The 26,242-nt window shown below is 41.6% G+C and overlaps 1 protein-coding gene across 1 annotated transcript in view; it reads left to right on the top strand.

The window, feature by feature from the left end:
- The window catches only part of fam171a2a (family with sequence similarity 171 member A2a), a 63,072-nt gene extending 40,103 nt beyond the window's left edge, over nucleotides 1–22,969 (top strand). The window contains exons 4-8 of the mRNA XM_072694483.1: nucleotides 8,691–8,849; nucleotides 10,700–10,879; nucleotides 17,497–17,610; nucleotides 17,794–17,920; nucleotides 18,305–22,969. Coding sequence (XP_072550584.1) covers nucleotides 8,691–8,849; nucleotides 10,700–10,879; nucleotides 17,497–17,610; nucleotides 17,794–17,920; nucleotides 18,305–19,811 — 2,087 coding nt within the window. The 3' untranslated portion in view covers nucleotides 19,812–22,969. The remainder of the gene's footprint in view (nucleotides 1–8,690; nucleotides 8,850–10,699; nucleotides 10,880–17,496; nucleotides 17,611–17,793; nucleotides 17,921–18,304) is intronic.
- Nucleotides 22,970–26,242: the final 3,273 nt, after the last annotated feature.

Here is a 26,242-nt window from a genome sequence, read left to right as displayed (position 1 = left end):
AAGGCTCAAGAGATTTGAGTAGATGGAGAGAGATTAGATCACATTTTTTTACTTTGTGTTATTTTCTCACATTGAAACCTATTTCCATGGCAACTTTGGCAGCGGTGGTACGGCACATTATTCAGCAGAGCAAGGCTGAGGCGAGGGCTATTAAAATGCAGTACATCTCGCATGCGGGGGCGGAGGGTGTTTTTGTGGTGTGTGGAAACATCCTCGGCTTCTGCACTTGTGACGTTTTTGGGGCTGCATGTTCAATAAGGCATTGTGCTGCAGAACTGCTGTCTCTGGATAGGTTTTATTATTAACTACAGACTGTCAACAGGAATATACCTGACTCAGGATCAGTTTCTACGCACCATGTTGTGCTCACTCCTACATAAGAGCCTCCAGTGGGATGGATTCTAGCTCACTGTCAGTCTTTGCCAGCAGGCAGGGATGAAAATGCAAAGGTGGCAGTAGCAGCAAACCTTGAGGTCACTGAGTGGGTGACAGTTTGTATGAAAAGTCACTGACTACACGATATGGACAAAAGTATTGGGACACCTGCTCATTTATAGATTTTTCTGAAATCAGGGTTATTAAAAAGTTTTTTTAGAGTAACTGTCCCAAAGGCAAGGCTTTCTAATAGATTTTTGATAGACAGAGCATTGCTGTCAAATGCTGAGGATTTGATTGCATTCAGCATCAAGATTGTTAGTAAGGTCAGGATGTTGGGTCATCCCCAAGTCCCCAACTCATCCCAAAAGTACTGGATGGAGCACCATAATTCCAAAGAACACAGTTCTACTGCTCCACAGGTCAATGCTGGGGGCTTTGTACCCCTCTGCTCCAGAGAGTCCTGTTCTTCTCTACAGGGAGTGGACAAGCTGTGTGTGTGTGTGTGTGTGTGTGTGTGTGTGTGTGTGCATTTGCACATCTGTGTCAGCAATGGTTGCAACTTGAAGTAGCTGAATACATTTTTTGAAAGTGTCTACAAACATTTGGGCATGTCGTGTATTATCAGCCTCACTGACTATGTTTGTAGTTTTTATTAACTGTACATTGTGTAAATATCTAAAAACTCAAACTCTGGCCTTGATTTATTTAGCTGATGCTTTTATTCAGGACAGTTGGCAATGGTAGGGCAATTTGACATGAGCAGGTTTGCTTTGGGAGTCTTGTATGCCCGCCTAGATGGGGAATCAAACCTCTGATCTCCTGGATGAGGAGCTGTGGTGTTGTTCACTATGCTATCCATTTCATGGAGTAATCCACTGGTGAATCAGAAAAGAAATGCTCATGGGACTGTAGGCCATACTTTTTAATATTGGACCAATATGATTTTTTTATTTTTATTTTTAATTGGTTGGCAAGTCATATAGTAGCCTTCTACGTATGTATTCTTATATATATATATATATATATATAGTCACTGCCATGCAAAAGCCTTGTATCATCACATTTGACTTTTTGACATAATGTGAATCTGGCAGTTGTTCTTTACATTATTTTTGAGTTTCATGGTAAATAAAATAAAATGGGCCAATAAAAATGGCTTGAAGTAAAATCGTTTTACATTGACTTCCAAAGAAAGATGTTTTTTTTCTTCTCTTGTAATGTTTTTGTTTGTTTGTTTGTTTTACATTACCATGACAATATAATGCAACCCTACAAGTACATATATTATTGGTGGGGCGCTACTTATAAATGATTCCTCATTGTCTCTTCAGCCCTTCATATTTTGTCCTCACTGTTTGTGCTCCTTGGCTCTCAGCATTGCTTCTGAGGCCAACCACCTGGCTCCTGTCCCTGTTCCATTCCAGACCCAGGAGAATCAAAGAACGTCCTGTGCCATCACACAGTGTCTTATTTTTTTCTGGTTAGCGCAGAGACATTACATAGCTTGGCTGACAGCACTCAGCTTCACCTGTAGCTGAGAGGAGGGATGAAGAAGCACCGAAAAGGAATGAATCCCACGGGAGCAATAGAAAGGAAGTGTTTTTCCGAAATCCGATTGAGGAGGAGTGAAAGCGAGAGTGTGTGTGAGTGTCCCACCATGCTAAACCCCAGAGACATGCCCAGCTGGATAGCTGCCAAGCCTAGGCCACATGCTCCATGGATGAGGTTTACCTTTAATGCTATAATTCAAAACTCCAGCAAGATGGCCACCCATAAGCTATCTGCAAGTCCTTCTAATTCAGGAACTCTGGCTGCGCGCCAGCCGTGGCTTATACAAAGAGGCCAGCTTGGCAGTAGTCAACAGACAGAGGCACAATAGGTCTTAGTTTATCTCAGAGGAGGGCAGAAGAACTGTTTGGGAGCATATGCTGTTGCATAATACAAAACAATGCAAATTCTGAGACAGCATTTGAAAAGGTTCACAAGGATTTTCTTATCACTGTCAGCAGGTTTTTCTCTCTTTCTTTTTTTTTGCAAAAAAATAGCAAGAAATAGCAAGTTTGCGGTTTCTGAAATTAAAAAAGTAAAAAAAAAGTGAAAACACAGATGAACACCAAGTCGAAGACAACACTTGTGGCAGTGGGTTTGTGGTCAGACTGGGTAATATGGTAAGACATTCACAATACATGATATGCATTAGGTTAATTAGGTGTTTTGAGTCTCAAAATACACTAAAAACAATAGTAGTGCAGCAAGACACGCAGTGTCATTAATGCACATCATGCACATCCAAAGCTGTGAGTACTACAGTTTCCCCCTTGTGGAGAATGTTCAGCCCGTAACTTCAAAAAGTTAACTTAAATGATAGAATCGTTTCCTCAAGCAATACGATTTCTGATCCCAATCCTGCTCAAATGAGCACCTGAATGTTTCGTTCTTATGGTAAAGATATTCAGAATGTTAATTAGCGGTTTTTAATTCTATACTACACAGATTAATCAGGCTCAGATACATACCGTTCTCTGATTCACCCAAATAAACCCCCAAAAGCACAAGCCCTGGAGTTTATAACTAATTTATTGAAAGCTCAGTCCTTTGAGCATGAAGGCATGCATAACATAAACCCCTCCCCTGTTTATAGAGGGTAAGCATGTGACGTCACAGTCAAAAACACTCACTCGAGTTGAGCCTCAGTTAGCTGGACATTCCTGGCTGCACATCACTGTCCATGAACCATTGGTTCTTAGTCATTTGGATGGATCGCTGTTGAGTCCAGATAATCGCTTCGTCGCGTTTCACAATCATTTTATTCCTGGTTTGGCTGTTTTCCCTAATAAACACACTCAGTCTGAATAGAGGGAGCATGTTCCAGCGAGAATGTGACGTCAATGCATATAGTACCTGGTGATATGATATGATGATGCATGGGTTACGATTCAGTATACTACAGTATATACTGTACAACCCAAATATATAATGTACAACAAAAAATCGTTGAGTGATTGAGTTCTACATGTTGCTGGAGACAGGATGGGGCGGAGTCATGTGACTATACACACAGTAGTACATTTTGAACCTTCTGAACTCCAGGTTTATTATTCGGTCATTCCTGTTATTAACATTATAATCCTGTTATTATGAATTATTTAGAAACGGTTTGGCAGTTTTTGTGGAGACCCACAGGGTTCTGTTTAAGGGTCTATAAAATTAATGTTAATTATGAAAGTTGTGCAGTTAAGAGGGAGTAGAACTAAAGGGTTTAAGGACTTAAGGGGACAGTACATGAATACACACAGTGAGGAAAGTTTTATCAGAATAAAAAAAAGTATTAATAGAATTAAAAAATAATCAACTTCTGAAGCTCTGAATGTCAGTTTTGATTAATTTAACTTTAAACACTACCCCCTATCTGCCTACTTTATTCTGATAAGCTGTATCCTTGTGCCTGTTTATTGATAATTGTAAATGTATGTAAATGCGTTTCCATAAAACACATTTTGTGGAGGCCAAAGTTTCAAATTCATTTTCATCTGAGATCATTACACTTTTATTAAAAAGGTATAAAAGTATAAAGGTTTAACAATGTTAATGTTGAAATAAACAAAACTAACTACTTGTTTCTATTCAATTAATGCATTTTCTACAGTTGTTGTTGTTGTTGTTTACAGGCTGTAAAATGTAATATCATTGTCTTTGTATAATTGTTCAGTGTTCTGTATTGGTGAAAGCCACAATGTCTCCCCAAAAGCTGTACATTGTACATACAGTATAATCACACTGCCTGCCCACCCTTACTTGGTGGATTATAGGACAAAGGACACTTCCACCAGTTCTTATTTAAATACTGCTGTTGAATAGCAGCCAACTGTAATATGACCACTGATATAAATATTGCATCTGCCACCATCTCAGCACTTACAGCTAATTTCATGGTGCAAAACCAACTCCCATTGTGTTGTAGTTGTGAGAACAGATGGGACGCTTCCATTCACCTTTGACCCGAAGCTCGCTACACCCACAGGACAGTCCCTCAGCTGCACGCCATGTAGCACTGAGTACCACCCCTCATTCATCTCCTGTGACAGCATGGCTCCAAGGTCACCAGTCCATGCTCATGTTGACTGAGGAAGGATCCATACTACGCAGATAGCTCCTGATACAGAAGCACCACTAATGCTAATAATGATGTCTTTGTGATGGAAATGATGATCAATTGGCTGGTTGAATTGAGTAGAGTGCACTTTTCTGATTAATGTGAGTCGTGTTACTCTGTGAGCCCCTGGGGGGTTGTAATCTCTATAGGCCAGCTCTCAGTGGACATGAGCATTTGGGAGATGGATATTGGACTGTCAGATGGTGATTTCTCTTTGTGTAGTGAAAATTTCTTCCTTTCTTGTTTATTGCTCACTTCGGTTACAATATCGATCCATTCCAAAATCAGCTCTTGTTGATGTAGAAACATCTTTCAGGTCAGTGCCTGTCAAGGCGGTATGGTGTTTAATGTGTCAGGAATTGTTCTTGTCCAAAACAGACAAATTATGCTTTTCACCCTAGTTCTCAACACTTTAGTTTCAAGCCACAGTATAGAACTATTCTAATTTAAAGGCTTTAATGGTTTGCAGGCCCAAGCTTTGAACCCACTGTGTCCTCTCTGATGCTATGGCCTCTTCACCTTGGCACCACTCCTGATGTTTCAGACAGACGAGCTCTGTTTTGTGGCAGAAAAGGAAGAGGCCTGAGAACTGGGCCCTGAGGAACCCCTTAACCCCAATGAGCTTCCTGTTTTCTGCATCACTGATGCTGAGCACAGCCATCCTCTTGGCCGGCTGAGGACAGAGTCTAGCACAGCTGATGGCAGGAAACATTGGAGAATGCTAACAAATCATCCGCTGTTGCTGGCCTCCGATCCGGAACATTTTCCCCTCACTTGATTGCTGGCTTGCTCCAGCATTCTGCAAGTTGCTACTGTTGATGTACAAATGCTTAAAGTGGAGCTCTTTCCTGGAATTGTTTGACTAAATGTGTGATTAACGTAAGATCTGTTTTGGCAACTATGATAATTAATAATAATAACACTCATCACTGAAATCATTATTGTTATACATGACATGCTTGCTAGTAAGCACAACCATACTATTGATACTATACTATATACTATACTACAGTTTCATTGTCACAGGAGTATAAAATCAAGCCCCTAGCCGTACAGTATGCCTTTACACACATTTGTAAAAGAATGGGCCACTTAACTTCAGTGTGGTACTGTAATGGGATGCCACCATTGCAACAAGTCAGCTGGTGAAATGTCTTTCCTCCTAGATAAAAAAACCCTGAAAAGTATATATAGCATAGTGCATAAACATTTCAACACTGCTGACTCAATAATTGCACACCTGCTGTTAGAGCTGCAAAGCCAATTCCACTTTAATGCCTATGGATTTAGAATGGGATGTCATAAAAGCTCTGGTATGTGTCCCAATACCTTTGTCCATATAGTGTATCTTTATCAAGGAAAGCAATGTTCACCCAGATATATATCTATGTAAAGGTGAGGCATTCATCCTTTGAGATTTCAGCCAGAGCTACATTCTTAGGGTCAGCGTTGAGGAGCTCACTATTTTCTTCATTAGGCTTTAGTGTAACATTGTTTTTCTGTACAATGCTGATGGACTGCAGTTCAGAGAGCTTCAGCCTAATCATCCATTTACGTTCCATTTGTAGGTATTCCTGCATCACATCCTCATGCTCATGGGGTGGGTTTTGAACCTTGTGGTTTGTTTTGGGTTTAGATTTCGTCTATCTTGACCTTACTGAGCCATCCTCTTTTCTCAGTGTTTTTGAGGCCACTTGCTATGAGGCTGGGCAGGAGATCTTCTTTCTCTCCAGATGGCAAATGTTACCTCGGTTTTTGACACATTGGTATTGGCTGCTTGGTTACAAATAAGCCCACAATAGACCATATTCTTTGTACTCCTTTCTGGTCCAGTTGTGCATTTTTTCTTTTGCTTTGGGCCAAATGCAAATTTTGTTTCGTGAGCTAGGTCTACAGTATTCTTGGTGGCACTGCTAGGTCTAGTTGCAAAAGTTCAATGAATGAGCCCAGCTTGTTCACTCATGATTGCTGATCCATGCGATGAGCAGAGTGGCATGTGCTTCTTGTGGCCATTTTTGAGAGCTGTTGTAGGTGTTCCCTAACAGGCACCACCGATAAGTAGAGTTTGGGTATCCTGTGTACTGCAGCGAAGTATGCATAGTGTTGACCCATGTGGGCAGACCTAGAGTAGCATCTGTGTCATCTCAGACAGCAGACAGTCCAGGACTGGAGACAAGCCACTGTGTTCCCGACTGTGAAGTGGATTCTCTGCTGCTGTGCTAAATGGCCAAGCTCTTCTGGAGGCTGGCCAGTTTGGCACAAAACCAGCCCCAAATAGACTGTTCCGTTCTTTTACCACGTAATCACAGTTTTCAGTGTCAGGTTTACTGGGGATTGGCCCAGCTGTGACACAATCCTTCCAATCCTAACGGGGGGACTGGAGGACAGTCTGCTTCTGTACAATGTGTTTCAGTGTGATGATGCTTAAAAATACTGCCAGAGTTGGGCATCTTTAGGAGTCTGTAAGATAGCTGGTTGCCTTTCTATGGTATAATTAAGGCTGACACCACTTGTCTGATTCAGCTATTGAATCTGGTTGGGAGTTCCAAGTTTGTGATTTGAGCTGTTGTACTGGATGCTATTTCTGTAACAATCTGAGCTCTATTTCTTTTATATATTGGTACCTGTCAGTGCTGAATTGCAGATTGCAGGCTTGGAGAGAACTGTAAATACATTTGTTATTTCAGTCATATGCAATATACAGTGGAATTCCTCCAGGGCCTTGATGCAGCATAGACTCTTGACCTGTGTTTACACACTACAGTTGATCAAAACAGAGACTTCTTCCAGTGCAGTTAAACAAGACACTATTTTACAATACTTACTACAAGTGTACAGGTGGTAGTATCTTTAGGCTCCTGCAGATGGCGCTGCACAGAGTTGATCTTGTTCGATGTGTAGAAAATGGATCGCAAATGTTAATGGTGAGTGCATGTGGGTGTGCCAGAAGACCATAGTGTGAAGGACGTAGCTGAATTTGCAGGTGTATTGAAGCATACGGTCATATGGGTCTACCAGCTGTGGCAAAAATCCCAGTCTGCAGGAAATTCTTGTCAGAATTGTGGCTGAAAGACGACAGACAGGCGTTCTAGAAGTCAGTACAGGTTCTTCACAATCAATTTCTAAAAATGACACTCCACAGGAAACATACCATGGACATATTGTGCAGAGTGGCCTTTGCTCAGTTCTATCCAAGAATGACCAAAATTTTTCATGTAGACTGGGATTTTGCCACTGCTGGTGGTCCTGTATGACTGTACAGTTCCTTACCCCTGCAAATTCAGCTACCACCTTCAATCCTTTCTGGCAATCAATAACATCCTCTTTGTGACCCATTTTCATGCATCGAATGAGACATTTACTGCACTGTACCACCTTTTCTCAATCTTCTCAACTGCAGGTATTAATAGCCTTATAAACATCTCCAAAGCATCTATAATGGGGGTCTGGTACTATTTATAGCTATCATCCAACACCTGGTTTCGGTAAATCAGTGCTTAATGATGTTAAAACCGCTGAGCTGATGATAGAATTGAACACATCTACACACTGGCCCAGGTGGTGTCTTGGAGAAATCTGGAACCAAGCTTTGTTTGTTAAACTAGCTCCCAAGATCTCAACTACTTTCCTGTCACTGGTTACTGTATTTGGGTTTTCTTGCATCTGTTCTAATGTGATCTAGAATCTTACAAGCACAAGCTCTCTTATTCCTTGTGGGTTAGTGCTTTGGCATGCACTGAGCTGGAAAGTGTGTGCCATAGCTAAAAACAATGGCCTGAGTGAATAAACGTGTGAGTGTGATGGATAGATATGAAGATGAAAAGCGAGAGAAAGTGGAGGAGCACCTCAGCGTGCCTGGAGCTGACCTGGAGCTATGCTGCGGTAGCCAGGCTGTCCGAGCCAATCAGCAGCTAGCTATTGCAGCGCTAATCGAAACAGGCAGCCCATAGTTCAAGAGACACGTGTGTATTTTTAGGTCTTCATTTCTCCTTTTCTTTGTCCTTTGGGCCAAGCTGAGCACAGAGTAGATACTGTATAGTGGGATACTCAGGCCTCCCCCCAAAATGTGATCTGGGGAGTTCTAACTACAGATGGGTATAAACAGAAAACAAGGCTTTATTGACCTTTGCATTAAATATGCCTGATTTTTGTGTTGCAGGCTCCAGAAGTCAGCCATGGGTGCAGCTGCAGAGGAAAGCCATCCGGCCGGCCCTTAATACCTCCCACATTGCACTCTCTGCCATGCTCACCTCCACCAGGAGTCAGTACGAGCTTGGGGGATTTCCTTATCCCTTGGGCCTGGAGGTCAACTCCACAGGTGATTTGAAGCCTTCAAATCCTCAAATTCATATTATAATATTTCACCAATTTATCAGGATAAAAACATTATCACCATGTATCAAACAAATATCATCATCATCATTGTTATTATTCTTATTCTTATTCAGAGTTTCTTAACTTTAAAGCCATGACTATCACCTTTGATACATATTTTAAACATAATTTAACATCAGTGTGATTAGTAAACCATTTATTAAATAATACATATATTTATTCATTAAAATGTAATGAATTAGATAAATAAAAAGTCGTTAAATAAACAAAAAACTATTTAAAAAAGTTAACATTACTAGCCAAACTTCTAAAGGCAACTCCAGAGTTTAAGGAGTCAGGCAGTTGTACTATAAGTTTGTTTTAAAAATAATGTTTTTAATTTTATGTTTCATATCAGCAATAAATTATTGATATGAAACAAAAAATAAGTCACATATGCAAAATGTTATGTAATTTTACATAATTTAATTTTTAAAAATTGATCAGAAGGTCAAATAAGAATTCCAGTTTTAAAGAATTTAAATTTTCAGGTAAGTATTTGATGGTTCAGGCTTTAATGGGTTAAGAGTTAATAAATACTCCAAGGAGAATTTATCACATGTTTGGTTTAGTTTATAAGAAATATCTAAACTGTTTGAGGTTATTTGAAATGTGTGTTCGTGTTTCCAGGCTAGTCATGATATCCACAGTGTGGTCTTTATCATGGGACGATGCCTTATTAGTATTCACTTTTTTACTGCCCACCCCTACCATCCAGCGGACCTCTACAACCATTTATATTGATGCTGTTATGATACTAAAACTGCAAACAGTCAACACTGTCTTCTTAAATATAGATGGAAGCAAAACCTGTATCCTCTGCCACTCCCAACAAACAGTCTGGCCAAATCTAGAACACGGCCTTGGGAATTTTCAATTTCACTTGTCCCACACTACCCTCTGAAAGAGAAGTGTCCCCCCTCCCCATGTTAGAGCTGTCATCCCAGTGCTCTTGCGATACCGAGCCAAGCTTCCAGCTCAACCATCTCATCCAGCTCAACAACATTCATAGCAGCAGCACAACCTTGTGCCAACAGTTCAGATGTGTTCTTTGTTTCTCCTCCACACCCAGACATGAGTGTCTGTAGATGCCATTTGCTCTATTCTCCCTGGTTAAGGCTAGAGGTTGAATTAGAAAGATCAGAGATCTGAAGAGTTAGTTGTGTTATTTACTACATTTACACTAATGGACAAAAGTATTGGGACACCTGCTCATTTATTGTTTCCTCCTAAATCAATGGTATTAAAAAGAGTACATGTTGCTTTTGTTGGAGTAACTGTCTCTACTGTCCAGGGAAGGCTTTCTACTATTGGAGCAAATCTGTGAGGATATGATTGCATTCAGCAACAAAAGCATTAGTAAGGAAAGGATGTTGGATGATCACCATCGCACCTCACCCCCAACTCCCTAACACATTCCAAAAGTATTGGATGGAGCGCCATCATTCCAGAGAGCACAGTTCCTCTGTGTTTATTAGAAGGGGTGTCCATAAACATTTGGACATATAGTGAATTTTATCTTGTACTTGCAGGCATGAACTGTGGTAACAAAATACTGTAACTCACACTTGTGAATTATCTCTATGAGCTGTGAGTGAAAAATGTATATAAAATGACACCATGTGTTTGTCATTGCTGCCAATACCTGACATTTTTTAAGGGTTAAGGGGCAGGAAACACCTTCTGTAGAAGATAATGTGGTGCACCCTCATCCAATGTATGGCTGTGATCATAGTAAATTGTCTTAATTCATTTAGTCTCTTACACTCTCTCGCTCTCTCTCTGTTCTGACAGGCTCAAACAGCAGCTGGGTAGAGCTGACTGCAGTGGCAGCAATGTGTGCCAGACTCACTGGACCCAACGGCACTGAGGTTCAGGTCTCAGACCCCATCCATGTGTCTGTTCCCCTTCCCTCAGACTCACCCCTTAAGGCTGCCACCAGTGTACCTGTCTGGAGGTTCGAGGAGAGGACAGGTAGAGCATGCTATACTTTCATAGATGCTAATGGTTACATATTGTCACTCTTATATCTCACATATTGTCATCTCCAAAATGACAACTTTACAGGAGAAGAAATGTTCATGGAAATCAATGTAAAAATATATGATTCTAAGTGATTTATTCTTATTAACTCTAATTATGCCAAAAACTGAAATAAGGAGATTTTTATTCATGTTGGAGATGCAGCATAGATACAAGAGATATTCCTGCTGATCTCGTAGGAAATGCCACAGTTGTCCCTGCAATATCTCAATTCTTTTAGACCACATTCAGCTGCATTATACACATACTGAAGTGTAAGTTCTGAAATATTAAAATGTACAGAAATACTGGTTGTGTACAGTTCAGTTTTTACAATACTGTGCATAGCTGGATGCTGCTCTGTGAGTTTCCTGATTGCTCTTGAAGGAGCTTTAAATAACTCCAGCATTATAAATGCGCGAAGCAGTGGCTAATGCTAGTTAAACCCCTTAAGGAATATCCCCAGTCCAGTCTAGACCAAATGGAATGAACATGGATCCATCTGTGGCTCTGCTGAGCTGCTCCAGACGCTTATGGGTTAAAGCACTAGGGCCCTGATGGCAGTGCCTCTTCACTGTAGAGGCTGTTATGCAACCCTGGTGCAAGCTGGGTGAACACGAGAGGAAGAGGCTGATAACAACCTTTGCTGTCTTTTTGGTGCCGCGCTTTTCAGTTGAAGTGGGGAAAAGGGTGTCGGCGATGTGGAAGGGAGGCTTGCTTTCGTATTAAAATGTTACACACTGGTTCAGAAAGGCAGTCGTTTCTTATTCACCAGAATGGTGTTCCCTGGCTCTCGCGCAGTGCTGCAGTTTACTGCAATTTAAAGAGAAATAGAGGGAATCCGGATGCTGTGTTCAGAGCTGGTTGAGTCAGCCTGCCAGCGGAGGGATAATAGCCTGCCTTACTCATAAAACAGAAGTCATATTAGGCCTCATCTTACTATCTTATCCAAAGAGAATGTGATTAGGTACCTTGCGGGCTTAGCTCGAAATGATCTTTAAAAGACGAATCAGGTGACAAAGAACATTTAAAGAGTTCTTTATGTGAATTATTAATATAGAAATAGTAATTATGGCACTGGTCAAGGCAAAGAATGCTTAGCCTATTTACAACCCTGCTATTTTGCCTCAGAAGGAAAAGCGCTGATGGTGAGCTTGTGTTTACACCTCTTTGATGGCTCACAGCCAAATAGCGTAGCACAGCATACAATGTTTCTGCCACTATCGCTTCAGAAATGTATGAAATTGCAATTACGAAACCTTGCTTTTAATTTTAAACAACAAATTTAGGAAGTGAAATAAAGACAGGGAGAGGAGAGAAGAGAGAACAGTACATTAATCTAGCTAATGTTAAGTTTTCTAGTTAAAAAGAACATTCACAATGTAATGTAAAGCTGCGCCCCCTTACAAAATTCAAGATCATTGTTTATAATGGAGACACACACACTGCTTATCCCATAGACTTTACTGAATTTGTTACTGAAGCTTATAGACTCTCCTATGCTATGACGTTTCCTGTAGACTGAGGAGTAAAAGCTATATTTAGCCTCCATTGGCTGTAAAGAGAAACTCTCAAATTATCTCCAACCAAGCAGCTTAGTCTGAGGAATCCTAATCCTGCTGTCCCATTCGCCCAGTCCTTCAGATGAGAGCATTCTTTAACAGCACTGAGAACAAGGCCTGCACAGTTAGTGCCGTTGCTAGGGTGGCATATTTTGAGATTCAGTGCGAGGGGCAATTTTTTGGGGATTGTGCAGCATTTGTCAGGGACAGAGTGTATCACTGCAAAAGGATTTTCACCAACCACAGCCTCCCTGTCTTATTAAAACTGTCCCTATTGCCATTTGTATGAATTGGATCGAGAAACATAATCTATTTATTGCACTATTCATGGTGGCTGGACACTATTTGGGTCATTGCCTTGTATGTATTTCGCCTGAAGGTCCAAAGTGGGCTTTTTTCCACTTCTCTAAATGATTATTTGTACTTTGTTTATTTGCACCTTTTATTGGCCATGCTCATTAAACCATTACGCTAACTAAATTGTGGGTTTGTCTTAATTTAGCTAAGATGACCTTCAGTGCTAAGCTTGAATGTAGGCCTTTACGTCGTCTCCTGCTGGGCATTAAGTAATAACTAATCCATATGTAGTGGATTGTAATGTCTGGTCCCAAGAAAAATCCCCTCTGATCCTGTTGACCCTCACTGTGTTTACGATGTGGTTGCTGTTGTTTGTTTATGAGAGAGAGGAAGGCCATTGAAGGCCTGATGGAGAGATTTACACATAGACCTTATGTCTATAAATTGATAGTGTCATGGAAATTGATTTCTTTATAGATTCAGATTAAATGGATGTATTATATTCAAATCTACATAGTAAATCTACATGTTTTGTGTTTTTTTGGAAAAATATAAGCTGGTTAATTAACTTAGGATCTACAAGGTTGTCATTGGAAACTGATATAAATAGGGCTACACAATAAGAACACATATATTTATAAATATTGCAATACACATTCCAGTATGTTGAAAATGCACTGGTCACAAAAGACATTTACACATTAATAACAAAGTCTTCTCCACCCACCACCACCACCACCACCACCCCGTCACATCCTTTTAACTCTGCCATATCTCTAATCCCTAGCTCCACTTATTAAAAGGTGTCTACTTATCTTCCACAAATCAGAAGCCACCCAGACTCCCTCCCCTCACAGTCACCTCCCATATTACCCCATGCTGATACATTTGGTGGTGCGGCGCAACAGATAACGCCACTACCTGCCAGTGAGCTACCACACCATGTGGGATGTCTTTAATTCACGGTCTGTGTTACTGCTGTTATGCTGCACTACACCAATAAGAGGCCTGTCTCTGTAATGCAAGTTACCTGGTAAGTCGCTCTGGATAAGAGCGTCAGCTAAATGCCATTAATGTGAATGGTCTGAACTGCTGGATTACCTTTGCAGCATTTGGCTGACACTCTTATTCAGAGTGACTTACAAAAACAAAAATATTTTGTTCACAGTCATTTTGGGGCATTTCTATTGGTCCATCCATCATGACCTTTTTGAATGACAACAATGATGAGAATCAGGTTACACAGGTATGTGGATGTAGTGTTAGGAGTCTTGCCCAATGATTCTTATTGGTGTAGCCTGGTGTGCTTCCTCAGCTGGAAACCAAACCCTAATCTGCCACAAGGGAAGCGTTGTTAACTACTACGCTGCACCAGCACTAATTCATAATTCATCAACACCCACAGGAACTTTTCATCTGGTACTGTGACTGGTCATGATGCTCACACACAAAAAAAAACAAAACAAAATTAGAGATCTAATTTCTGTAGAAGAGGTAACAATATAACCCTTAAACTATATATTGAACAATATATTAAATGATATATTGTGCTTCCATAGACATACAACTGGACTGTCAATGGCTGAAGCCAGCACCAGGATCCCTGATCTGATTTTCTGATATTCTTCTGGCATCAGTTCAAGGCTACTCTGGTCTGGAGAAAACAGAGAGCCTTATTTTCTTGCAATATTGCAGGTCTGGATCACTGCACACAGAATTATACGAGACAAAGTCACAAACAGAGCCTCGTTCCTCAGTCATTTATGTTCACATTTACATTTACTGCATTTAGCAGACGCTCTTGTCCAGAGCGACTTACAAAAGTGCTTCACTGTTTACTCAAGAATAATCTCAGCTAGTTTTAATAGACTAAAAATTCAACTCTAAGTTTAGACACTACTAAACACAAGTCAGTATAAAGACCACAGTACTATTCGTCCAAGTACTCTCGGAAGAGGTAGGTCTTCAGTCTGGGAACACGTTCAGACACCCAGAGGAAGTTTGTTCCACCACTTTCTGTGCAGGACAGAAAAAAGCCTAGACGCTTGTCTTCCGTGGATCTTAAGGGATGGCGGGTCGAGACGAAGGAAGGGCTCTTGGTGCAGAGCGGCTTTTGACCATTGCCATCAAGTACAGAGGGGCTGGTCCGGTCTTGGCTTTGTAGGCCAGCTTCAGGGTTTTGAATCTGATGAGGGCAGCTACAGTCCACCAGACTATGACAGCCCAGTTAAGTGAGCTGAGGCAAAAATGGGCATGAATATGCAGCATGCATGGGGGAAGCAGAATGAACTGGGCTTCAGACAAGAGTCCTGCTATGAAGAAAAGGATGATGCGGCATTTGTTGTGGGCGTGTGTGGGATCATGTGTTTACTGTGTTAATGGGACAGTCTTCTTTTGAGGCCTGTTTGTTTTGGAGATAGTTCACAGACAATGGAGAGCTTAGTCCAGAGAATCAGAGGAGGCTGCCTGCTTTACATGGGCTGTGCTGGGAAAGCCCCCTCATCCCCAACCCACCCCACTTCACCTTAGCAAGGGCTTAGCAAGGGTCTTCATCCCGAGCTGGACATATATCACCCCCTAGTGACAAAACTGCAGCATGGCTTCACACAGAGTGACATGTCTGCATTTGTTAAACTGCTTGTGAGCATTTAATAAATGAGTTGGTGGGGCTTTCAGGTTGTAAATCAACAGTGGCAGAGATCTGCCAAGTACTGGAATTCAGAAACGAGATTGGCTGTTAATAACCTAGACGGGGTAAATCTGTCAGGGTTGACAAACTCATTCAAAATAATGCAAGCCTGTGACAGTGGAAGTTGTGTTGTTCAAAGTTAGAATTGCTCTACATTTAAAGCTTGACTAGTCTAGAGACTAGAGCAGCCTAAATTTGGGGGTGGTCAGAATGACACTGGTGGTTACATGCTAGGGAACAATGTGCTGTTGGTCATCTTCTCGTATTCCCATTGCATAGCATAGAACTGTGCTGAATTAACTGCTTTGCACTGATTTAACAGATTTTTACCAGCTGTTACAACAAGCCCCTCCATCTGTTCCAGTTAACTCTTGTATGTGCTTGTTCTGCACTGTATTTTCTCAAATTAGGCCAACATAAAATATAAAGTAACGGATTACAGAGCTTTTTCTGAGGTCACTCAACTTAGTTTGGTCAAAGGTTCTTCTAACTAACATTTGTTCAGTTCTGGATCTCAGCTTGGTCAACCATACATATTGAGTTGAGCCTCAAAGATGTTAAGCCTTGTCTTAAACTTAAACCTTGCCACCTCCTTTTAACTCTCTAATATCTCTCACTCCAATCTCCATTTAATAGAGAGGAGTCTGACCTTCTATCACAAAGCAGAAGCCACCAAAACCCACCTCACAGCCACCTTCCATATTATCATATGCTGATGGTATGATCCGAGCTTACAAAATCCTTACTTTCATGGCATTTTCTGAGTTTCTTCAAAATAGCTGAAGAAGGGAAAAAACGTAACGCCTTATTGCAGAAAGGCTTATTACACTTATTAAGGGATAATATGCAGTAACTACAGGGACTTCTGTACAAGCTGGTGGGGCTATTCTTTGGTAATAGAATTTTGTAACAACACTTTTGGGCCACAGGCAGTCCATAGGCTTTTTAAAGGGGTTAACTGTCAATGGACGTCAATATAAAAATATTTTATTACTGTGTATGTGCTTGAATGAGCTTATTTTGCACTGTGAAGGCCAATTTATGATGCATTAAGAGAGCGTTTTCTGAGTTAATTCAGCTTAGTTTAGTCAAATATTCTCATAACTCACATTTTCAGTTCTAAATCTCAGTTTAGTCAACAGTACATATTGAGTTGAGCATCAAAAACATCAGTAAATGACATGCAGCTGAAACTGATTTAACACTGTGTAAGATGTTTAGTCTGTATTTCTCCACCTTAGTCTATTTACTATTTATTCCCAACTGTAGGTTACAACTCCCCCATCACACGCCTTTCTCAGACTGCTAGAATTTGAAGTTAGGATCTCCCCACATTAAATAAGCAGGCAGTAGGCAACCTACAATATATTACAAATACAACATCTTACAAATATTTAATAAATTTCAGCTGCAGCTCATTTTTGAGTCAGTGTTAGAAGATTTTGACTAAACTAGAGTTATCTGTAATCAGTTACTTCAACATTTTAAGTTGACATTAATGTTTTACAGTGTGTTTCTTAGCAGATATATAAGGGATCAGGATCAAAAACATCTCTCACCTACAACCTCGGTGCTGATTTCTGTCTTTTGTGATTACAGAAAAAAAGCCAGTTTACAAAGGTCTTGCACACTGTGCCTGTGCAGCTGAGGCATGGGAATATTTTTGGAAGAAACAGAGCTGTTGCAAGATGGAATTGTCAGAAAGCATTAGGCCACACCGTTTGTAAATTCCTCCTCAGGGGCTTTCTGCAAACATCATGCCCCTTACTGCCCAGTGTCTGGTCTACAGCTGCAACTTCTTAAATGACATTATCGTCTTCTGACTTGCTTAAATCTTAGTAATTACCATTCAGATCTCATATTTCCAGCCATTAACAATCTCCCTGTTATTTTAACAACTACATTATCATCTATAGCATAAATAGTGGTACAGCACAATTTCTGGACTACTTTATAACTTTAATCTATAGCTTGAACCTATGTGTGAGTTGAAGCTGTATCTGATATCTGCTCCTCTGCAGGTCTATGGGTCAGGAGTGGTGCTGGCTACATTAAGAGGGATGGCTCTCAGATGATCTGGAGTTTTGTCGCACCACATTTAGGTTACTGGCTGGCAGCTTTCCCTTCAACAGCGGGTGAGTTTTGCCTTTCACTGCCTTTTAACCTTCCTGAATATGCTAAACCGAGGCTGGACTACTAAATCAGTTAAATGATTGATTAGTTTATTCATTGATTCTTAGTCTATTTTTAATAATTAACTTCAGTTCATGATAAGCTAGTAATCTCTCATCTCTCATTGCTCATTTTGTCTGTTGCAGGCACCATCCTGAACCCCTCAGGCCTGAGAGACATCACCACATACCACACCATCTTCCTCCTGACCATTTTGGGCTCTATGGCCCTGCTGGTTTTAATCCTGCTCTGTTTGCTGCTGTACTATTGCAGGTATCCATGTTCAAACTGCCTAAGCTAATCACCTTGAAATTCATATGCCAAAACACAGCTTAAAGGCCTTAGTTACAGAGGTTGGCCTTTAGTTGGCTGTGAGGCCACTTGTACAGTGCAGAGCATGCAGCGACTGTGGCAAAGATAGGAATGTAATTTGTTTCATTATGTATGCTAATTTGCTAATTTAACCCACACCTTGATCTTATAGTGGTCGCTTTAGAAGTTAGAAGGCTATGGAAAGGTATAGGAGATGAAGAAACATATCAGGTGTCTACTCCCCAAATCTCACCTTTTCCATGAATCCATTTAGTACTGTGTAAAGCCACATTTCACATAATGCCATCTGTCTCATCTGAAGTATGTATGTGTTTATTCTGTCAGGAGGAGATGTCTGAAACCCAGGCAACATCACCGTAAAATGCATATCTCCTCCACTCTGGAGAGCTCCAAACGGGACCAAGGAACATCCACTTCTCAGCTCAACCTCATAAGCAGTGCACACATGGAGACTGCGTCCTCCACCGGAGATCCTGACGGTGTGAAATCAGACCTGTCCTCTACACGAGACTTGCACAGTTCGCGGGAGGAATTCTTCAGGCATGGCCCTGGCCCCAAATCTCGACACTCCAAGGGGAGCATGAACAGCAAACGTGGCGAGAGCTTCCCGCTGCAGGCCACCCGCTCCACCAACACCACCAACCTGGACCTGCTCTTGCAAGATGACATGGCCAGAGGCTACAGCTCGGCCGAAGACTCTATTGACCGCAGACACAATCACCATCCCCATCCCCATAACGCCAAGGACAACCAAGGTTATACCTCGGACCCCCCATCTCCACCACCTTTGCTGCCCCCATTTGCTGGTCATTACAACAGCCGGGACAGTAAGCCACCAGATTACTTAGCTTCTCAGGCTGCAGATCACTTGAACACACAGCCTGGCCAGCTCATCTTCTGCCACTCCATGGAGCAGATGAAGGAGAGCATGTACCGCAGTGTAGTTCCCACCTTGGTAATCCCTGCGCATTACATGCGTCTCTCTTCAGACCTGTCGGCTGTAGAGCAGGCCATGGAGAGGCAGCAGCAGCTGCAGCATGATATGGAGGGCATTCAGGTTAGCATGACTTTACCACGCCAGCAGGGTCAGCAGCAGCAGCCATCTACCAAGCCACAGAACGAGGATGACAAGGCTGACCAGCAGGGGGAGGAATCGGCGGAGCAGAACTGGGCTTCAGATGCTTCTTCCACAGGCCCTGTCCACATTCCTGTGCTCTTCGATGACTCCACTATGGCACAGGTCAACGGGGAGCTAAAGGCCCTCACAGAGAAAAAGCTACTGGAGTTGGGGGTAAAACCGCATCCTCTGGCCTGGTTTGTGTCCCTGGATGGACGCTCCAACTCCCTTGTCCGCCACTCTTACATCGAGCTGGGCAACGAGGCCTTGCGAGCCTCTGCCCAGGAGCACCGGGCAGAAACATACCCTGGAATTTCTGGGAAGTCTTCGATGAGGAAGGGCAAAGAAGAGAGCAAGGCGAAGGAAGGAGGTGAGAGGAAGGCCCATGGCAAGATCTATTCCAAGCTTCCCGTTATTGACACTATGGATCCCAGCAGTAGCAGTGAGAGCCACACGGCCACCTACTCACCAGAGGACAGCTCCATGGCTCCACTCCTGGACGAGGCACCAGAATGTTCTAGGGGAGGAACTTTCCCCCGCCGTGGTCGCAGTCGGGACAACAGCGCCTGCAGCAGTGCCACGGAGGTCCACAGGGATTCGGTGACCAGCCCTGATGATGATGACAATGATGACAAGGATGATGATGGAGAGAATAAGAAGAGCCCATGGCAGCGGCGTGAAGAGAGACCACTGATGGTGTTCAACGTCAAGTAGATGACATTCTTTCTGTTGAGAACTCTTGGCACTTCGTCTACACCTTCGCCCCTCTTGAATGCTCACTTACATGTGGTCAAAAGATGGACAGTAAGAACAGGAATGTAAGAAAGCACATGAGACAAGACATGGAGGAGGACATTTTCCTAAGGACCAAGGGGCCGCGGACCTAGTCTTTTAGAAGTTGGCTAGCATCAGGACCGGTGAACTGGGTTAGCAGTAGGAGCCACTTAACCAGTTGCCACCTGGTTAGTGGTTAATACACAAGTCGTCTTACAGATGTAAGTAGGATGAGAAATCACATGGGATGTAGACACACACGTTCACAAAACGAGAGGATGCCATATTTTTTACAGCCTAGTTTTATTATTTGACATTTTTAAATCTTTGCTGTGGTTAACTTTCACTGTCACCCCGATCGAGATGGTGTTTATCCTTCTTCCAGTGACCCCTCCTGCTCCACAGTAGGAATGACTTTGAGCCATTTTTAAACTGACTTTGGGAAGTAATCTCACAGGCCTTAAAGAATTTCTCAGCGGGGAAAGAAAGCCTAATAAGCAAGACAAAAAACACATAGGGACTGAATCAAGGAATTCTTCACGTTTTGTTTGCTGTTCCTCAAGCCGCGGGCTTTATCCAGGTTATGGTTTTATATGACTAATTGAAGCTGGACAACAGAAATGTGTGTATGTGTGTCTGAATCATACCTTTCATGAAAGGAAGTGAATTAGTCTGTGGGTTGTATATGCGCTTACTCAAATTCTCTTATAATTACACTGAATTCGGCTCTTGGTAGAAGCTGCCCTTTTGAACCTGGTCAGAGTGGTCCATTTTACAGCTTAAACAGCAGCACTTTGATGTTTTTTGCGATTTCAGTAACTGTGGTCTGATGTTAGATTCAGTTGTACACAAATCTTGTAAGATGCACTGGGATAAGCGACTAGCAGGTTTCATACAGATGAATGTACAATTACATATGTCTAACATTCATCTCTTCAGATGTACTTTCTTGCTGCCAGTGATTGTTTAGTGTCAGATCCAGGTAAATAAGCCATACTATTTAAAAATGCTGTCTACATTTTGGAGCATCCACCCATCCATTCGTCCATCCATCCATCTTCTTATTCACTTCTCCTGGATAAGAGTTGCAATGAATCCGGAGCCTACTCAGAATCATTGGGCGCAAGGCAGGAATACCCTCTGGACAAGGCACTGGCCCAGCACAGCATTTTGGACCAATAGAAAATAAAATCTCATTATACTAATAAAAACATCATTAGTATTTCTTAGCTTTCCTCTAAAAAGTTGCTCTTTTAGAGAAACAAGGTTTTCTCAAGTCAGTGTCTCATCTTTCACAATTGTCATTATACTGGTATTCTTGCTTGAGACAATAGCTTCTCATCAAATACAGCCTGTTTCATTTTCTACATTACTTTGTTTCTTTCCTGTTCGTTTGCTTTTCTGTATCTTATCCTGTTATATTTTTATATGGTCTTTTATAATTCATGCCCTAAAAGACAGTAAACAGCCTAGGGTGAGTTTCCCAAAAGCAGCCAATATAAGCGAATAATAAACCAACTAATTAAGCATGTGAGAGAAGAACGAGTTTAAAGAACATTGATTTAACTCAGATACAATATTTATTCACTATTATGTCCAAAAAAGGTTTAAAATTATGAAAATGAAGATGCTAAAATCTGATTGCCTGAAGCATGTTCTCAGCTGTACTCATATTCTGTATTTGAGTATTTTCAACACCTGAGAACATCTTTCAGCCAATCAGATTTTAGAATCTTCGTTTTCATAATTTTCATTTCATGACCTCAGAAATCAACTAAAATATAATAAATGCAGCCAGTTATTAAAAATCATTATTGTTGTTATTATTATAATTATGCTTTATAAGTACCCTTTGTCAATTCACATGTGTTTCAGAGAACACATCTGCACATTCTGAAGCATAATTACTATTAAGTAGCTTAATTAATAACATATTGCAAAGAATTAAAAAAAAGTAATGTAATGTGTACGTTTTGTATGTTACAAAGTAATATGCAGACAATATTTGCATCTACCGTTACTTGTACGCCTTTAGATTTTTTAAAGTAAAATTCAGTAAATAAACAGTAAATAAAATCAGTGTGTGCTTTAGCATGTGCAGAAGCATCTCTGTAGAGCCTGTATTTATGTTTTATGTTTATGATGTATCATTGTTTATTTGATGATCATAAACATTTTTATTATTATTATTCCTCCGGTTTCACAACAGTCTCTTTACCGGAACGTAGCGGCCCCTAGCTTTATGGTGCTGAACTGCAGGCAAAACCCAGCTAAAGAAATATTTGATAATTCTAATAATAATAATAATAATAATAATAATGATAATGAGTAGGTCGGGTTAGACTTAAATTTGGAACCAAAATCACATACTGCTTTGGATACAGCAGTTTTGGGAATCCCTCGTTAAATAACTTCTTAAGAGCTAGTTAACCAAGTACTTAGTGTTACAAAGCTTTTGGGAGACTCACTCCTAAGTTGTTTAATGGTACTAGAGCAAAGAAACAACCAGCTCATTGTTCTAGACTGTTTAAGACCTAATAGCTTATCGGATGCTGGAATAATCAATCGTTTCCTTGCTTGCCATGAAACAGTCTTCTGTTTCATAGCTTTGGTTTCAGCATTCCCTACCTGGCATAATGGGAACATGATCCAAGATCAGTCACAGAAGAGCAGCTTCTACCTCGACATGTTTTTGTCCTTCAAATCATCCTGTTATTGAATGGTCTGAGCCACCTTTTTCTCGAGACTCGATACAGCTGGATCAGTGTTGCAAAGGGAAGGAGTGTTTTGGCCGACCAAGCTGTTGTGGCCTGGCTCCTCTTGCCTTGGTTTCGCTAACCTTCACTAGCACTAACCTTTGCTGCGCTGAGCATCGGAAGACACTTCAGACTTCAGAGTCATTTTACTTTCGCTGACTCCCTCCCTGGACAGGTGATGTGCATTGTGCTTGGAATGGTGATGCATGGATGAATTTACACTAGAGGAACTGTATTGAGTATTTTTTTAAACCCTGTTGAAGTATTGCTCAGTGAAGCGCTCTTACTAAACTGTGTGAACCACTTATTGTTAATAACACTGTAATAAACTTCTACTTTTGCTTTGGCCTCACATATTCATTTGGTCTCCGTTCATGATAGGTCATCTGCATTTCAACAATGGGGAGATTGGGACCCCCAATCTGAAAAAATATCTGCTCTTTATTTTGAAAAAGGTTCTGTGGCATAAAATGACCTCTGTTATGTTTCAGGTACCATCTCATGTGACCCTGCCTTGTAAAAAACACCCTCACGCCCTCAGAGTCTAAAGATGTAGACCACATGTTTACCCGTTTTTGGATTGAAGGGCCCAGGACCTCATGAACATGGCTTGAGACTAAGACCACAGTAGTGAAGCTGGGCAAGGCTGGCAGCCAGCGTGAATAATGCTAACGCTGTGATAATAATGACAACACCACAGTAGCCATGCTGGATGAGGCCGGCAGCCAGCACGGTAGGGAGGCTAACACAGCAATAGTGATGCTGATGCCTCTGTAGTGATGGGCAAGGCTGGCAGCCAGCATGGTAGTGATGCTAACACTTTGGAAGAGATGCTAACGACCTAATGAACATGGCTTGTGACTGACACCACAATATCAATGATGGGCAAGGCTGGCAGCGAGCGTGGTAGTGATGCTACCGAAGGCAACACTGCAGTGGCAATGCTGGGTGAGGCTAGCAGCTGCCACGGTAGGAAGCCTAAAGCAGCGATAGCGATGCTGATGCTGCGGTAGTGATGCTGGGCAAGGATGGTGGCTTGTGCGATAGCTATGCTAACACCACAAAACTGATGCCAGTGAACTGCTAATGCCATAGTAGCAGTGATAAGTCGACATGCTACAGCTACGGATTTTGACTCGCACATTAATGCCACAGTATGTGACACCTCTTTCCTTTATGATAATATTTAAAGCAAGGAGATTTGACCTCAGCTTCCCTAAGATTACATCTCCTCTCAGCAGCACAGATACTTGTTAGCTTTATGGCAAAATGTAGCCCTCAGACCATCAGTACCAGAAACTGTTCTCCTCAGAGTAGCCAAAATGCTTTATTTTAATGACAGTCTTACATAATGGGCCATTCAGATATATTTATCAGGTGCAAATGCATTTTTAACGTATGCTCTAATTTATCCAGCCTCAATCTGGCCCAGAGTGACTTTCTGCAGGATCTCTGCAGTATTCCTGACCGCCTATCCCAGAACAGGGGCCCATAATCACTGCTGTCTGTTTCTTTTGTTCCTTTTGAGCTGCTCTCTGATTTCTCCCTTGCATCTGCAGGCCGTGCTGCTTTTTATGGAAACACCCAGAATAGCTTAATTCAGTATTAGTCCCTGTGACACTCGAGGCTCTCGTTTTTTTTTATCAGTAATGTTGTTAGTACTTCAATGGTATTTTGATACACACAATGCATCTCTTTCTGATGGCGATGTCTCAACAGTCCTCTAAGTGCGAAGTTCCAAGTGTGTATAGCAACTGCAGTGGTGGGGGCAGTGGTGGCAGTGGTGGCTCAGCGGTTAGAGCGCCGGGATATTGATAACAGGGTTGTGGGTTCGATTCCTGGGCTTGGCAAGCTGCCACCGTTGGGCCCTTGAGCAAGGCCCTTTACCCTCTCTGCTCCCCGGGCGCTGGAGTTGGCTGCCCACCGCTCTGGGTGTGTGTGTGTACTCACTGCCCCTAACACGTGTGTGTGTGTGAGTGTGTGTTCACTACCAGATGGGTTAAATGCGGAGGACACATTTCGCTGTACACTGTACAGTGACAAATACGTGCACCTTTTACTGACAAATAAACGGTGGGTTTTTGTTCATTTTTGTTGTTATATGCTCACCACAAGTGATGCACTATGAACAGGGGCCTTTTTTTGTTCTGGCTTTGATATGTGCCTTTTCTGATTTTTGTGACTAACATGCACTGTCCTGAACTGGGTAGTGCTTTCTCTTAGTGCACTGGCTTTGACCACACTATATGAATGATAGCTTTTAAATGAGACAATTAAAAGTTACGTTTTAGCTACAAATTCATTGAAATGGAATATGTATATTCTACTATACACAGTAAGCAAATACAACTGGCTTTACATTTTCAATAATGTAAGATTAGTATGGTAGCATAAAAATCACTAGTAAGTGCAACTGCAATTATAGTAATTAATAGGAAGCAGTATAGAAATAAGTAAATAAAGAAATATAATGCATTTAAATTTAGTGTCTTAAACAATAAACAGAGCTCTGTATTGTCACTGTCATATCTCCAAAAATAGCAACTTTTTAATGGAAGTCAATGTAAAAAAATGACATTTTAGAGCATTTCTATTGGTCAATCTGTCATGATATTTTGTAAAGAACAACTTCTGTATATATTCCGGATTTAAACGATGGCAAACATTAAAATGGAAACATGAGGTTTTTGTTGGATAGTGGATTCAAATGAATGTATGAATTTTAATAAAATATATATGCACAATGTGTAAAGTATAATTACTCTATATTATTTATCATTGACATGTCTTTGTTGCCACATTACTTACATGCACTTTAAAAGTACCCTTTGTTGTCTAGTTTAGATTGTTTAAACCTGCATTATTATGTTACTGCATATATAATAATGATATTAAGGGTCATTTCAAACTTTTGAATGGTGATGCACGAAGGGTTACAGCTCTGAGTATGTATGTGGTGTGGATTTGTTTATTGCTTGTCTTTATCATTTCTGTTCTTGCGTTATGATAACAAATCGTCCGCTAGATGGCGCATGGCTGGACGCACTAGTGGGCATAATCGGATTGCGCTGGCTGGCTGGCTGATGCTCAGTGAGTGCGGAATGAAAAGGTGGACTTTTTGCGTTAAAAGAGGAATAACTGACCCATGCTTGTTAGCTTTGGGTCGCGCGCTTTCATGCTCACACTCAGCAGCACTTTAACTAGCACCGTTGCCTTGTTCTGACTCATGAGTCAGTGTAAAAGGTCTAACCCTGCCTCTTCTCCATCTCTGCCTCCGTCTGCTCGGTCTCTCAACCGTGTGTAATATTTATGCACACGTGACCGCTAATAACACGCGAACACGCGCACCTACCCGCGAGAGCGCGCGTGGAAGCTTGACAGAACGCGTGTGTGCGCGTGCGCGCGTGTTTACTTCGTGCGCTCTCCACCCTTTACAGAGAGAGAGAGAGAGCGCGAGAGAGAGAGAGAGTAGGAGAGAGAGCGAGAGAGAGAGAGAGAGCGAGCGAGAGAGAGAGAGCGAGCGAGAGAGAGAGAGAGAGAGAACGAGAGAGAGAGAGAGAGCGAGAGAGAGAGAGAGAGAGAGAGAGCGCGAGAGAGAGAGAGAGTAGGAGAGAG

The sequence above is a fragment of the Salminus brasiliensis genome, chromosome 12 (assembly GCF_030463535.1).
Source record: "Salminus brasiliensis chromosome 12, fSalBra1.hap2, whole genome shotgun sequence".
Taxonomy (NCBI): domain Eukaryota; kingdom Metazoa; phylum Chordata; class Actinopteri; order Characiformes; family Bryconidae; genus Salminus; species Salminus brasiliensis.
The sequence above is the reverse complement of the archived record's forward strand: the minus strand, read 5'-3'. Positions and strand labels throughout refer to the sequence as shown.